We start from the raw sequence: 16,343 nt of genomic DNA on the forward strand, positions 1-16,343 counted from the left end.
TAACCAAACGAGTTGAGTCCTAAAGTACACAGCTACTAGACTGGATCTGCAGTAAGTGATGAGGAAACCAATCAGGTAGAAGAATATACTTGACTTCATCCTCACTAATCTGCCAGTCTCAAAAGTATCTGCCTGTCCTTTGGTTGACGAAATTCCATCTTTATATCAATAATATCTTTGGTCATGTGTAGCACTACTACTGTGGTAAATGGAATAGATTTTGAACAGATCTACCAACTCAAGATTGGGCATCAATGAGGTACTATAGGTTTTCAGCACAGCATAAATGTACTTAGGCATAATCTGCAACTTTGTGGCTCTGCATATGACTAATTCCACCATTACCAAACCAGGGACCAAATCTGGTTCAATGAAGAGTGCAGTGTGAATACTTGGAAAGCTCCAGGCATGCCTAAAGATAAGGTATCAACCTGGTGAAGCTACAAAACAGAATTACTTGTGTGCCAAAAGGTAATGAGCAGCAATTGTCAGACAGAGCTAAGCAATTGCAAGTTCTTTAATCTTGCCACATTCGGTAAGCAGACAACAAAACAACTCAGTCAAGGTGGCCATACCATAAATATTTCCATCCTCAAATAACAGGGGAACCTACCTACTGTAACCATGGAAAATGTGGTAACCAACATTTCAGATATGCTCCAGGTAAAGATTTAACAATAACAAATGTTGGTTCCCTATTAAATATCACCAATATCTGCAATGAGTAGAATCATTTTACTTCTTTTTACTAATGCATTCTGAATTGATGTTAATGTGCACACTCACATAATTGAAGGTTTTTTTAATATAAAGATGAAGAAATCAATCCTAAATACATAAGAGATTTTTATTTCCCATGGTAACATATCCTTACCAGAGAGGAGTAGACATGGCCATCTGTTCCACATACAGAGTGAGGATGAACTACTGGACACTGCTTGCAATTTGTTCCTTTCCGTGATTTGTGGGTCAAGTCAGTTTCTTTCATGCTACAGTGAAAATAAACAAATATTGTTATTTTCTTCTCACGACCTGCCGTCAGATCATTCTAAATGAATAATATAGTGATGAAGCATGCCATACTTTTAGTATCCAACAAAAATTAAGAACAAAATTATTGAAGTGCATAACTGTTTTTGAATAGAAAGAAATCAACTGCATTCTGAATATTGACCAGGATTTTCTAAAGGCCAGAGATTCTACTTGGCAGTGTGCATGGGGGTTGTGCATCAAAATTCTGCAGAATCCGCCGAGTAGCAGACTCTGAGGTAATTGAAAACTTCAATGGGAACCTTCCACAATATCTGGTACCCTCCAAACATACCATTTCAAAATGGAGAATTGGCAGGATTCCTCTATAATTGAGCAAGTAATTTCTCGGGAAATGAAAACCTAGTCTAACTCCTGTACAACTATCAAGTTGACCCTTTAACTGATCACAATTTTCACGAGTGCTGTCAAAATGGTTGTACTCAGCGATGCTAGACATTTAAATCACAGAATATGGCAACCACTATGGTGTAAAGGGGGGGGTTGCCTTCTTCCCTTAATATCCTACACAATCCAGGAACTGTCAGACTTGTAGTAAGATGCTGCATTGCTAGAGGAGCCCTGACTGTTATCTCCTGCTAGAAGCTCTTTAACTAAAACATCTTAGAATGATGGCAACTCCATGGATGCAGTTATTGACTCTTTTTCTTTAAAGAAAGTATACATTCTCTAGAGTAATTGGTCACTCTGCAACTGATCCCAGTCTTTACAGCAGTCCTTCAGTATTCATGCTGTCAATTCTCAGGTTCGGGGTCACTGATTACTCCAAAGAAGTAGTTCAGAACTCAGAAGTGATTGTTATGGTTGCTTAAGTTTATTAAAAAAGCAAAAGGTTAGATATGGTACATAACCTAAATAAGCAGTCCAGGACAGATAACTCACTTCAGGTGAGAACAGTCTACTGGACTCAGATTGGAGAAACTGTTGTAGGAAACTGATCTCAGTGGCTGGGAGTGGAAGTTTTTTCTGTTTACTTCAATCTTCTTGAGCAAGCCAGAGTACAGGCTGATCACTTTGAAAAGCTCTCTTCGAGTTAACCAACGTATTAGGCCAGAGTCAGCATGGGGCACTTTTCAGACTGAAGAAAGCTTCTCAATGATATTCTTCCTCTCAAGACTCTGTTCATCTCTCTTATGCCTGGGAGGATTACAACCAACGCGAAGGAGGTGATAATGCCAACACAGGGTGTACACCCAAAAGGTCAGAGAATAGCTGCAGAGCCTGGTATTCAGTCACCAAGTCACACTTAATTCACTCGTGGAAAGTCCTTGACTCTGCACAGCCTTCTCAGAGTCAGCCCTCAAAGTGTCAGAACTCTGACAGTCCTCTTTTTTTTAAGCCACTTTGTAGCAGTACATCGGAGTAGCCTGTTGGGGCACTTGAAGAGCTGGTACCCTACTCTCCATGGTTATTAGAACCTTGTTAGTTTAACTTGTAGGTATCAGTGTTATATTGTAACAGTGATGCTATAAGTGGATAAACGAGATGACTAAAATTAAACTAAACTGTCTGTAAGAGGTTTTTATTCCAGACGACCAAAGAGTACGATCTCCGGGACGAACCTAGAGAGAGGTTTTATAGATCTGAGCCCACAAGTGATTCCCTGGGCCTCTCAAATCTCTACTTTAACATAGTTGGCACATGGACATGTTGCTGCACAATTACAGCAAACTCACTCTTGCACCATGTGCCAGCTGCATATGACCCAACACACACTGCGTGGGTTTCAGGCATGTGGCCGTGTCATAAAGTTGAAGGGGAGTCGGCCTCAGTAAAGTCAAGGGTGACACCTGAAATAACTCTACAGAGGCCGATATCTCATCACCAAGTCACCCTTTATTTACACTTGGAGTGTCCATGACACTGATCCACTTCCCTCAGAGCAAGCTCTCAGAGTAAACAGAACCTCTGACACTCCTGTTCTTTTTTTTCTTTTACCTCTGATACTCCTTTTTCTTTGGTAGTGCTTATATTTTCCCCAGCACCCATGTTGTGTATGTGCGGGTGTGAGACAGTCAAAGACACAAGGTGCACGAATCTTTATTCAATTTCCACCACCGGGAAGAAAGAAAACACCCGAGTGGCAAGTGGCAAGTTTGTGGGTGGCACAGTGGCATAGTGGTTAGTACTGCTGCCTCACAGCGCCAGAGACCCGGGTTCAATTCCCACCTCAGGCGACTGACTGTGTGGAGTTTGCACATTCTCCCCGTGTCTGCGTGGGTTTCCTCCGGGTGCTCCGGTTTCCCCTCTCAGTCCAAAAATGTGCAGGTTAGGTGAATTGGCCATGCTAAATTGCCTGTAGTGTTAGGTGCAGGGGTAAATGTAGGGGAATGGGTCTGGGTGGGTTGCGCTTCGGTGGGTCAGTGTGGACTTGCTGGGCTGAAGGGCTTGTTTCCACACTAAGTAATCTAAGCAGTGCCCTTCACATCAAAGGGCAATGCTGCATGATCACTCCTCTTTTAACCTGTCAGCCAGGGCTCCCTGATTGGACCTAACAGCCCCAAACAGGGAACTCATACTCAATAAGATCCAGCTGGCTGATCTCATTACAATCATTACATTCCTCCCCCCCCCCCCCCCCCCCCCCCCCCCCCCCCCACCCCCGAGTCCAAGGACACGGGCCAGTCCTTTTCCTTGGAGAGCCTCCTCGGACATTTCAGCACTGGATCAGGTTCCTTTGACTCGGCATCCAATACGGGCAGCATATAACACAAGGGAGCTGACCTTTTGCACCAGGAATGCCTCACCTCTTCTGCCGGCAAAGGCATCGATGCAGCTACATCCATTATGTCCATCTCAGATTCAGAGGTCATGAAATACTTGATGGAGAGTGTGAACCTCCGAGTTCTGGCAGCCTCTCTGACTGTTCTGAGGAGCTGGCCTACTTTTTCTCCTGCACCATTTGCGAGATCACAGCCTTCACATGGCTCATGTGCTTGTTCAGGACCTTCACACTGATGTGAACTTTATCGTCACTGATCCTGACCTTGTGTCGACCATGCCTCTTACCCAAACAGGTCCATTTCCATGATTCTTATGCTAAACTTCGTTTCCTGTACTAAACTCTCTCTGTCTCACTTGATGGAGTCTTGGGTCCGGCACTGGCATTCCAGGTACTGTTTCACCCTCCCCCAACTCCCCAGCTCTGGGAAAATCAGATTTAACTTGTGTGGAGTTTTCTTCTCCATATGCAACTCTGCCAATGTTATCCATTCCATAGGTTATCAGAAAAATTACTGCTTTTTTTTTTAGAATTAGAATTCGAATCCCTACAGTGTGAAAACAGGCCCTTCAGCCCAACAAGCCCACAGTGACTCTCCGAAGTACAACCCATGCAGACCCATTCCCCAACCTTGTATTTACCGATGATTAATAACGTACTCTATGGGCAATTTAGCATGGCTAATTCACCTAACCTGCACATCTTTGGATTGTGGGAGGAAATCCACACAGACACTGGGAGAATGTGAAAACTCCATGCAAACTCCACACAGACAGTCGCCCGAGGCTGGAATCAAACCCGGGTTCCTGGCACTGTGAGGCAGCAGTGCTAACCACTGAGCCACCGTGCCGCCCAAATGGTTCATCTGCCTTTTCATCTGCCTCTATGCCATTTGTCCAGAAAAAAACTAATGCATTCTTTCCACATATTCAATGCCAGGTTCAAACAAGTCAAGCTTCCTAAATAATTGCGTGATGCAAGAAATGCTTATCCCAACTCAAAGACGACTTTTGCGTGTAGGTTTCTTCATGAATACTCTTCACCAGTGAAATAACTCAACAGAGACTAGTGTCCTGTCACCAACTCACTCTAAAATTATTCGTGGGAAGTCCTTGACTCTGGCAAAGCCTGGTCAGAGTCAGCATGCAGAGTGACAGAATCTCTGACACTCCTCTTTTTCTCTGTCAGCCAGGGCTCCCTGATTCGACCAGATTAATTGCCCCAATCAGGCAGCTCATATTGCATGCAGTCCAGATGGGTGACCTCATTATAATCACTGTAATCAGCTTCCTTGATATGAAGAAGCAACAGTGCCCCAGGAACAGGTCACTGTTGACATCTGCAGCCTTCGGAAACAAGACATTCTTCTAAGATGATCAGGTGGCCATGCATTATCAATGGCCATAAATTTCTGTGTTTCCAGCTCCTTCCAGAGATCCACCGGAGACATAAGGACTGTTTTCACATGCCACAGGCAATCAATACCTCAGTGTAACCACTTACATTAACATCATAACTGTTAAGTCAAGACACTGGAAATTTTTGTCATTTGGTGTAGTGGTGAATTCCAGAAAGTACAGGGAATCATAGGCCAATACATGCAGCAATCAAGGCACCACCAGCTCATCCAGGAATAACTTATTAATTGCAAGTCATTTCCCTTTATCAATATTCACTGATAGGTGACCACTAGTCAGCTATGTACACCCCTGCAAGATTTCCTGGAAGTTGTCATTAGTCATTTGTGCATAAGTCATTTCTCTCACAGATTTCCTCACCTCCAATAATTAGTTCCTTGGAAACAAGGGTTACTATCTAAGGATATGATAGACAACACTTGAGATGCGCTTTGTCACTGATACAAAAGAATGGGACAACCAGAGTGACATGAGAACCAGAACGCCCATTGAACAAGCCACTGACTTTCTGAAAATGCCGTTCAGATGCCCAGACAGACACCCTTCTGCTGCATCAAAAAGGATTTCCATAATGGCTTCGTTTGCTGTGCCTTATACAACATCATGCTGCAGAAGGTCGTTAAAAGTGCTCAACATCATCAGTGAGAGAAGAAAGAAGAATAGTAGCAGAAGGAGCTGCTGATGTGGCCACAGTGCCTTCAGCTGGCCACCTAGGTGTGAAAGGGTATGTGATGCATTTATCTAAACATGTTCAGCTAATCAATGTGTGCAAAGCAACATGGCAAACAGGCATTAGTAAAGCAGCGGAATAACAGAATTTTCAGGGCTCTTGAGAACGAATGAGTGTATCTCTTTTACAGAGATCCAGCATGAATAAAGTGATCTCCTTCTGGGACATAACCATTCTAACTCCTCTCTCTCACTTTCTTATTGTTTCAACACCTAACAAAACTTCTGATCATCCATTACTGCCTCCTGTACGACCCCATGCTTTGCAAAGCAGGCAGGTGTATTCATTCATTATTTCTGTGACACGTGTGTGGACCTAGCTGCAATACAATGGGCCAGTGAGCCCAACTTACATTCAAGTATGAAATTGCAATTTTCAGGCCAATTCTTCAGGGATGACATATTAATATGCATTAGCCATGCAAAAGTGACGTGCATATTAAAGCTTTTTGAGCAGTCAAGTGTTAGGAGCGTAAATAGGATGTGTAGATGCAGAAATGTCTATTCATATACTTCACAGATTCTTCAATGAGCAGTAGAACAGAACCTTTTCAATTATTCTTTGCATGATTGTTCAGGTGATGAGCTTGCAATAAACAGTATTAACATTTTCCTTAAAAGATCCACTAATCTCAAAGTTTGCTCAAGCATATGCATTAATTCAAGCAGCGAGGAGAATTAGCTGAACCAAAAATAAACACAAAATAACCATTTTAAACTGCCCCAGCAGTGAGCGTAAACTGCAGTTATGCAAAAGGTACCGGTTCCTCCAACATACTCTTATTAAAGCGCATATTGAGGGCTTTGCATACATGCTTTTTGAATCAAAATGGTGTTAACAAAGTTCATTTTCTCAGAACAAAAATACCTCTTAATCACTACAGCATTATAAAACATTCCATCAGGCTATGTATTTGACAAATTGTTAATCAGGAATAGATACAAAGTGTTCAAGAATGAATTATATGGAACATCTCAAGGGCAACTAAGGATGTCCAACAAATGCTGGCATAATTCGTTTGCATGAATGAAGAAAACAAAACCGGCCCATGTACTCCAGGGTGCTGACAAAGGGCTGAGATCTGCTTGTTACAGCTACAATCGTTGCTGTGACTCTTTACTTTCATATCCTACCTCTGAGTTTCTTGAGCAATCATAAAGTGCAGGTGTGATAACATCCGTCACTTTCATTGGAATGATTTCTGGTTAAGGGAAGTATAGATAAAAATGGCTGAATGCTTTTTTTTTTAATCTTCAACAACCACAAGGTAGACTTCTTGTTTGCACAAGTGGATACAACTGTGAGATTATGAAGTTATCTGTGTATTAAATTGTTATAATTTTAAATGGTTTATGCACTTTCAAGTTTTCATTGTCCACCCCTCTTCATTCTTTACTGCCATCAGGAAAATAGGCATTACCCTTCAGAAAAATGCTGAATCTGCCTCCATCATACTCAATCAGTGCATTCCAGAAATCAACCCATTGCTGGGTAAAAAAAAACTTCCCTCTTTTTATTAATTTGTTGTCATTCATTTTATATTGGGGTTCTCTGCTTTCTTCCACCAACATTAAGCTACTGTCTCTTTATTCTATTGAGATCCCTCATGATTTTGAATACCTTTATCAGATCTCCTCACAACTTTCTCTTCACAAAGGAAAATAAACCCAGCTTCTTCCCATTAAGAAGAGTTACACCCAAAATGTTGACTTCTCCACCTCCTGGCTTGTTGTGTTCTTCCAGCCTTCAGCTTGTCTAACTTGAATCCCAGCATTTGGCATTTTTTTGTCTCCAGTTTCTCTCATCAGTCTAATTAACTGAAATGATTATTTCATATTGCTTTGTAACATTTCATATTGTACATATGTACATGCATATATTACATATGTACCCTCCATCTTAGGATCAGAAGTTGCGATGTTTGCTGATTGTACAATATTCAGCACAATTCACTACTCCTCAGAAACAAGGAGCAGCCCATGTCCAAATATAGGAAAACCTGGATAACATCCAGGTTTGAGCTGACAAGTATAGCAAGTACTGTTTGCACAACACAAAGGCCAGGCAATGACCATCTTCACCAAGAGAAAATTTAACCATCACCTTTTGACACTCAAAGGCATTCCTATCCTTGAGTGCCCCACTATCAACATTCTGGGATTACACGGAGCAAAACCTCACTGAACTAGCCATGCAAATACAGTGGCTACAAGAGCAGTTCAGAGCCAAAGAATCTGGCAATATGGAACACTCCGGCTGACTATTTAAAACCTTCTACCATCTACAAGGCACAAGTTCGGAGTGTGATGGAAAACTCCTCACTTGCCTGAATAAATGCAATAACATTTAAGAAACTTGACACTATTCAGGGTAAAGCAATGTGCTTTATTAGCATCATGTCCATAAACATTGACTCCCTCTACCACTGATGCTCAGCAGTGGCAGTGTGAACCATGTACAAGGTGCACTTCACCATGGCTCCTTCGACAAAACCTTCCAAATCAATGACAGCTACTATTTATAAGGGCTAGCAAAGTAGATACATGGAAATTCCATCACCTGCAAACTCCCCTCTAACTTACTCATAATTGAAACTTGGACATGGCATTGGCCCTTCAGGGTCATTGGGTCAAAATCCTGAAATTATCTTTCTAATGGCATTGTAATTCTATTAACAGGACTTGTTCTGCAGTGGTTCACGGAGGCAACTCATCACCACCTTCTCACTGGCCAATAGCAACAGACAATAAATGCTTGGCCGAGCCAGCACTAGCTGTGTGAACAAAAAAAACCCAAAAATACTTTTTTCTGAACTGATCAGCTGACATTTCAAGATTCTCAGTTTAGAATTGTTTAACTGACCTACCTTCACTAACTTTTCAAGCGAGAGTATTTGATATTTCTAACACCGTATGTGTACGACCACGTGTGTCCTCTCAACAACCTTGAATAGACAAACCCAATATTAAAGGTTATCCCTCCTATTGTGGACACCTCCACGAGAGGAGATTGTTTCTCCCCATCTACCTTATCAAATCCTTTAATCATCTCTAACACCTCACTTGAACCACTTCTGAATCTTGTGCATTCAAGTGAATAAAAGCCTGATCTCAGCAATCTGACTTCAAAGTTTAACTCTTGTGGTCCCCGGTATTAAGTTCCAGAAGCTATCCTGCATTTATACTAATACTCTTTTGTGAGGTGCAGTGTCTCAAATAGAAAACAATGTGTAATCTGACCAGAGAGTTTTAAAAGATTGTAGTACAATTTCTCAGTCTTTATACTATAATTCCCCTTGAAACTAAAGCTAATAATCCACCTGAATTCTACATTTTGTTTTTGTGTACCCGTCAACAAGCCGTTTATGACTTTTGTATGTGGCCCTCTGAAATTTCTTCACTCTTCCACAGTCCATGGCTTTTCAACGTTTGGAAATCCTCTGATCTATCAAACCTGAATCCAAAAATGACCACCTGCATATTTTCCCCACATTGAATTTCTTCTGCTCCAGTTTTGCCCACTCATTGTCCTTTTACAACTTTCTGCTCCCATCTATACATGTTGTGTAGCTTACGTTAATGTAATCTGCATACTGGATTTATACCTCTTTATTTCTTCATCTAAGTCATTAATAAATGTAAGGTAAAGCTGAAGTCTGTGTACTCATTACTGATGGTCAATACCTATCACATCTGTTAGCCCAATAATATTTTTATTATCCTTGACTTTTTCCTCCCAGTCTCCTTTCCCTTAACCAATTCCTTTCACTAGCTTGTCTCCAGTTCAATGTAGTGAATGTTTGCTAACAATCAACTGCACAGCAGCTTAACGAATGTATTTTGGAATTCAATTAAATAACATTGATTAACACTACCTTATATGCCACGGTAAATTAACCTTCAAAACTATTAAACGATGCATTAGATGTGACTACTTTTTACAAAGCTGATTCTCTCCGAACAGAATATTTTTATCCAAATAGTCAGATACAGGGCAGAAACTTACGGGGTCTGAACGATGTGCAGCAAAATTGGGTGACAACTGAAACAAGACCCATCTTGAAGTCCCAGCAAATCACATAACCTTTTATACCTTTCACAAGCAGCACAAGAAAATTCTCGTTAGGCAGTGGCAAGTTGCTAATTGATGATGATGAATGCCTGTTAAACACCATATCAATAAAACAACACATACCATTCATTTTCAGTCTCCAATCCTAACTAATTTGCCAAGCAAGATAGATGGCAGGAAAACTCAACAAGGAAACCAGAACAAACAAAGGGTAGATTTAGATCACCCCTTGTTCCAAACGAATTCATATTGAAAACCGGGCACCAACATCTCAGGGCACATGGCACAGTCACCAGCAAAAAAGTACTCCATATCCACTGGCATCTGACTTGTACCCATCTCCAAGATCCCTCTCAAATCTCTGATCCACTTGCTGCACTTCAATGCTGCACTGGCAGCTATCATTGCAATGCTGCAGCAAGGGACAAGCACCTAGCCAATGGATTGGATGATGCTACACCTCCAACCTCTTCGTTTTCTCTCATAGTGCTCAATTAACTCCAAGCCTATATGGACTTTTACAGAATCCATGACTTGTATCACTTGACCATACCTTTTTGGGCTTCCCCACCCCCCTTCAGCCAGAGATACCAAATTCATGTTGCTACTGTCTATCAGGCCAATTACCACAGTCAAAGCCAGGAAGCTTGCCACAGTTGTGAATATCAGCAACTCAATCAAGGGGAATGTCTTTAGAACATAGAGCAATACAGCACAGAACAGGACCTTCAGCCCTCAATGTTGCGCCGACCTGTGAACTAATCTAAGCTCATCCCTATACACTACCCCATCATCATCCACGTGCTTATCCAAGGGTTGTTTAAATCTCCCTCACGTGGCTGAGTTACCCTGATGTCCCAGCACTGTAAGTCAAGGGCAGCCTCTGGCACCAGTCCGAGTGCTGACCAGAACCAAGACCCACTCCTCAAAAAGGGGGAGGAGCTGAATGATGAGCAGCACACCACCTAGCTTGACCGTTCGTGCCTTATTATGAACTGTTGACCTCATGGAATTAGAGAGAGGCAGGCATTATGAGAGACATGGATGACAGAGTTATTACTTTTGGTGTAGGTGGGGAGGTGTCCCAGGTGAGTTAATGGGCAATGTAGACAGCATGCAGGATTATTGGTATAGGATATTGGGAAATTGTTTAACAATACCATTCTGAGATTCCCTGTGAATATCAAGATTTGAGAAAAACTGTTTGACCTATCTCAATGAGTTAAAAGAGAAAGATGAATCATGCAATACCTCACTGTTTCAGGTTTAAGAGTAAAGCAATCATAGAAATTCTTATACAATAACTCCTTATATGGTTTTAAATTAAGACCACTTAGCAGCTAAATGTACCAAAATGATTTCAGACAACATACCCAAGTGACAGGAGCCAAAGTGCAGCAAATCAACCGACCCAGGGACCACATGGGGTTAAAAGCTCAAGTATAAACAGAATCAGAGTCATACAGCACAGAAACAGATCCTTTGGTCTAACCAACCCATGCTGACCATAATTCCAAACTACACTAGTCCCACCTGCCTGAATTTGGCCCGTTAATAAGGTATTTGGTATGCTTTCCTTTATTGGTCAGAGCATTGAATATAGGAATTGGGAGGTCATGTTATGGCTGGACAGTATATCGGTTAGGCCACTTTTGGAACACTGCATGCAATTTTGGTCTCCTTCCTTTAGGAAAGATTTTTTGAAACTTGAAAGGGTTCAGAAAAGATTTACAAGGGTGTTACCAGGGTTGAAGGGAAAGGCCAACTAGACTGGGGTTGTTTTATCTGGAATGTCGGAGGCTGAGGGGTGACCTTATAGAGGTTTATAAAATCATGAGGGGTATATATAGGGTAAATAGACAAGGTCTTTTCCCTGGAGTGGGAGAGTCTAAAGGGTGTAGGTATAGGGTGAGGGGTAAAGATTTAAAAGGGACCTAGGGGGGCAACTTTTTCACGCAGAGGGTGGTGTGTGCATGGAATGAGCTGCCAGAGCAAGTGGTGGAGGTGGGTACAATTACAACATTTAACAGACATCTGGATGGGTATATGAATATGAAGGGTTTAGAGGAATATGGGCCAAATGCTGGCAAATGGGATTAGATTAATTTAAGATATCTGGTTGGCATGGATGAGTTGGACCAAAGGGTCTGGTTCCATGCTGTACATCTCTATGACTATAATATTTCTTATTCTTGAATGTTTCCAAATGTCTTTTAAAATTGTAACTATACCCACATCCACCACTTCCTCTAAGTTCATTCTACGTACAAACCACTCTAAAACAAAATTGCTCCCATGTCTTTTTTAAACAGTTTTCCCCTCACCTGGAATATATGCTTTCCAGCCTTGAAATTCCCCACCCTAGGAAACAGACACCTGCCTTTCACCTTATCTATGTGCCTCATTAGTTTATAAACTCCTAAGAAGGTCAACACCTCAACCTCCTACGTTCTGGTGAAAAACATCCCAGCCTATCCAGCCTATATTTAATAACTCAAACCCTCCATTTCTGGCAACATCCTGGTAAAGCTCTTCTGAATCCTCTCCAACTTAATAATATCCTTCCTATAACAGGCTGACAGTAAAACAGAAAACTTGAGACTGAGAAACTGAAAGACCAGAAGCAGATTAGGAAAGGCGGAGCCCAGGTCCTCAAGTTAGAATTTCTAGTAAAATACAAACAAAGCACTAATGAGCACAGCGCAACATCAAAACACAAATAAATGTCAATGGGCTTGTGATATTACATTATCCATTTACCATAATAATCAAATTGTCAGAGGCTTATCTACTTCAAACATACAATTCAAAATTTCTTTGAATTATGAAGTAAATAAAAATATTCTTTAAGAAACAGCAAAGAATAAAGTCTAGAAATTATCTGAGATTACTAAGATAACAAGAGAGTTAGTGTTAGGAACTTACTTCTATTAGGGGAAAGAGATTTTTAATAACGGATTAAAAATACACACTTAAAATACACTACTAAAATGAACACCCGCTGTTATCAAGCAATATTTATACCAGTCAATAATTCAACTCAGTCTAGTGGTCAATTTATGGTCTTACTCCTTCATGGCCAATGTTTTACAAATTAAAACGTTGGTTTGTACCTCATCCTTCTATCTCTCAAACCCATCAAATTCTGTCATGTTACAGTCACCGTTAGTTCATTTAGAACGTCCATGAATTCTTGCACAGTTCCCAAATTAAATCTAGTCTGTACTGTTCTCTTGTTCCCAGCCTGATTTTTTGTTTTCATCAACGTGAAGGATCAGTTCACTTCACTGGTGATTGTTGACAGTTTTGCACATCTGTCCTTAGTGGAGACTTGCTGATATTGGGTACAACATTCTCTGCAGAAAGTGAGGCACCTGTAAACAGGACAAGTAGCAGTGTGATGAATTACACTGACGCATGTACTGTATAAATGAGTAACGATAAATTAGATTTAAAATGTGCACTGGAAATGAAATAAAAACATTGGATTGAGATCGAATATAGACAGATAAAACAGAGAAAAATATAAAAGTGGTTTAATTTTCACATTTAAATCTCAAACATTGCTTAAATTCTGAAAATTGCATTAGAGCATAACCATAGTATGGACTCATTCAGCTGAACAACTTGTTTCTGTGCAATACTTTCTAAAATATAAGACTCCATATTTGTAATTATACATCATATAATTAAAAATCACTTATAACTGAATGTATCAGCCAAAGCCTTTCATCCCATGGTTACTAATTAATTACGGAACTACAGAGTTTACATCTATGTGGAGTCTATCAGTAAGATTCTACTATATTGTAGCTTGTGGAAAGACAGCACACCAGCAATAGTAATGTGTACCTCTGCACTAAACCACAGAAGTGCCTGCTTCAGAGATTGTTGCTGAACTTAGTGCAAAATATTGGTGAACATTGGACAACTCGTCATGGCTGGACAGGAATGATCTAATTGACAAAGTTCAAGGCAAAAATATTTTCCATTAAAAAATAAACACTCACGGAAAAAACAGATCAGCCATGTCAGATTTAAGTTAGAAATAGTACTAGCTTAGAATGTTGCAAAGAACAGTGGAAAAAACATGAGGATTTGAATGTTTTAGACACCAAACAGTCACCAGAAAGTCGATAAAAAGAGGAAAAAAAAAGAATAAATGAGGAGATCCAAGTAGCTAAAAAAAAAAGAGAGAGCTTTTTCAGCATATGAAGAGAGTAGATAAAATAAATGTTGGTCCTTAGAAGTAGAGACAGGTCAAATTAACAAGTAAATGAGGAATTGATGTGAACATTGAATAAATGTGTCTGTCTCCCAGTAGATGACACAAGTTGCAATTCAGAAATAATGTGTAGGTTAGGTGAATTAGCCATGGGAAATGTCAGGTTACAGGGATAGGGTTTTGGGGGTTGAGGGGCGGTGGGAGAGGTGTCCTGTTCCCTAGATGCTGCCTGACCTGCTGCGCTTTTCCAGCAACACATTTCCAATTCTGCAGACAGTCAATGTGGACTTGTTAGGCCAAATGGCCTGCTTCCACACTGTAGGAGTTCTACAAAAAAAAATAACCTAGAGCGAAAAGGAGTGAGGAAATTAATGGTATTTAATCTGTTGAAAAACAATGGAGAAAATTAGGGGACTAATATGTCAGAAATCCATTGGACCAGATGAACTACACAATAGGGTTCGAAGAAAGATAACTAGAGAGGTAGCAGATGTGCTAGCTATGATTTTCAAAAAAAAATTTGGAAGACAATTTTTAATAGCAAAACTAAACTTTTAACCAAAGCCACTGAAATGCCAATTCTTAAAAATATTTCAACACAACAAAGAACTTTGAGACTGACCTATTTTAGTTCATTATTCCAATTCTGATCCCACTCACACGTCACACAATTGGGGTTTTAAAACAGATAACACAATTAACATGCCTCATACTTATTACATTTGTATACAATGTAATTTTAACACCAGGAAGCATCAAGACTGCTCACCACAGTTACAACTATAGTCCTCATTAATAATGAATTGTTGACATCTGCCATTAGTCAAACTCTGCAATATTTTCTCTGAGCGAACACAGGATATTCTGAAAGGAGAGAGTGAGCAGCCATATTGTTGTAGTCCATGTTGGTACGAATGACCTAAATAGAAAGAGTGGCGATGTCCTGCAAAGAAGTTCAGTAAATTTGAACAGCAGAACCTGTAGTGTTGCAATTTCAGGATTACATCCTGTGCCAAGTGACAGTGTGGCTAGGAAGAAGAAGAAAGTACAGCTAAAGGACTAATGCAGGAATGAGGGCTTCAGGTATGTGGATCATTGGGATGTCTTTTGGGGCAGTGGTTGCACCTAAAATGGAGGGGCACCAATATTCTGGCAGGGAAGTTTGCTAGTGCCACTTGGGAGGATATAAACTAGTGTTGCAAGGGGTAGGTCAACAAGTAAAATGATACTCTCTGGGATGTGTCAAAGGCCAGTTAGATTAAGGGGAAGAACAGATAGGGAAGAGGTTACTGAACATGGCAGAACTGGCAATCTGAAGTGTATTTGTTTTAATACGAGGAGTATGACAGGTAAGGCAGATAGAGATAGTACTCAGATCAAAATATATAGCAATGATAATCTAACTATTGGTTGACAGAGGGATAACACCAGCAGCTTTAATGTTCTGGGATTAGATGTGGGGGAGTTGCATTGCCGATAAAGGGCAATATTACATTTGCACTAAGGGAGGTCACCTGGGTAGAACTCAGGAATAGGAAGGGTGCAATCACTTTTATGGGATTGTACAACAGGCCTCTCAACAGGCAGTTAGTGATAGTGGAACAGATAGGTGGACAGACTATAGAGAAATATAAAAACAACAGGGCTATGTTTGGTAATTTGAACTTCTCTTCTATTGACTGTGTAATGTTACGGGCTTGGGACCATTCTAGATCTGGTATGAAGGAACAAGCCCAGCTTAAAGTTTCAGTGGATGACCATTTCAGGAAAAGTGAGCATAATTCTGTAATATTTAAACTACTTATGTATATGGATAAGAGTAGTCCTCGGGTGAAAATACATTGGGGGAAGGCTAACTACCACAATATTAGGCAGGACTGCGGAATGAAGATTGGGGTTGGCAGTTTCCGGGTAAAGCCACATCACCATGTGAAAATCTTTTAAAGGCCAGTTGATTAAATTTATCCCAGAATGCTGTGGGAAGCAGATGATGAAATTACTGGGGAATTATAAAAAGCTTTGAACCCACTTTAGTCACAGGGGAGGTCCAAGAGGACTGGAAACTAAGTCAATGTTGTTCCTTTATTTAAGAAGCACAACATGAATAATTCAGGAAACTACAGGTTG

At 40.6% G+C, this 16,343-nt stretch overlaps 1 protein-coding gene across 5 annotated transcripts in view; it reads right to left on the reverse strand.

The window, feature by feature from the left end:
* LOC122554029 (testican-3-like) overlaps positions 1-16,343 on the reverse strand; it is a 544,992-nt gene that overhangs the window by 197,651 nt on the left and 330,998 nt on the right. For all 5 annotated transcript variants that reach the window (XM_043698524.1, XM_043698527.1, XM_043698526.1 and 2 more), the window contains one exon: positions 875-989. In XM_043698524.1, coding sequence (XP_043554459.1) covers positions 875-989 — 115 coding nt within the window. The remainder of the gene's footprint in view (positions 1-874; positions 990-16,343) is intronic.

This window comes from Chiloscyllium plagiosum, chromosome 1 (assembly GCF_004010195.1).
Source record: "Chiloscyllium plagiosum isolate BGI_BamShark_2017 chromosome 1, ASM401019v2, whole genome shotgun sequence".
Lineage (NCBI taxonomy): Eukaryota > Metazoa > Chordata > Chondrichthyes > Orectolobiformes > Hemiscylliidae > Chiloscyllium > Chiloscyllium plagiosum.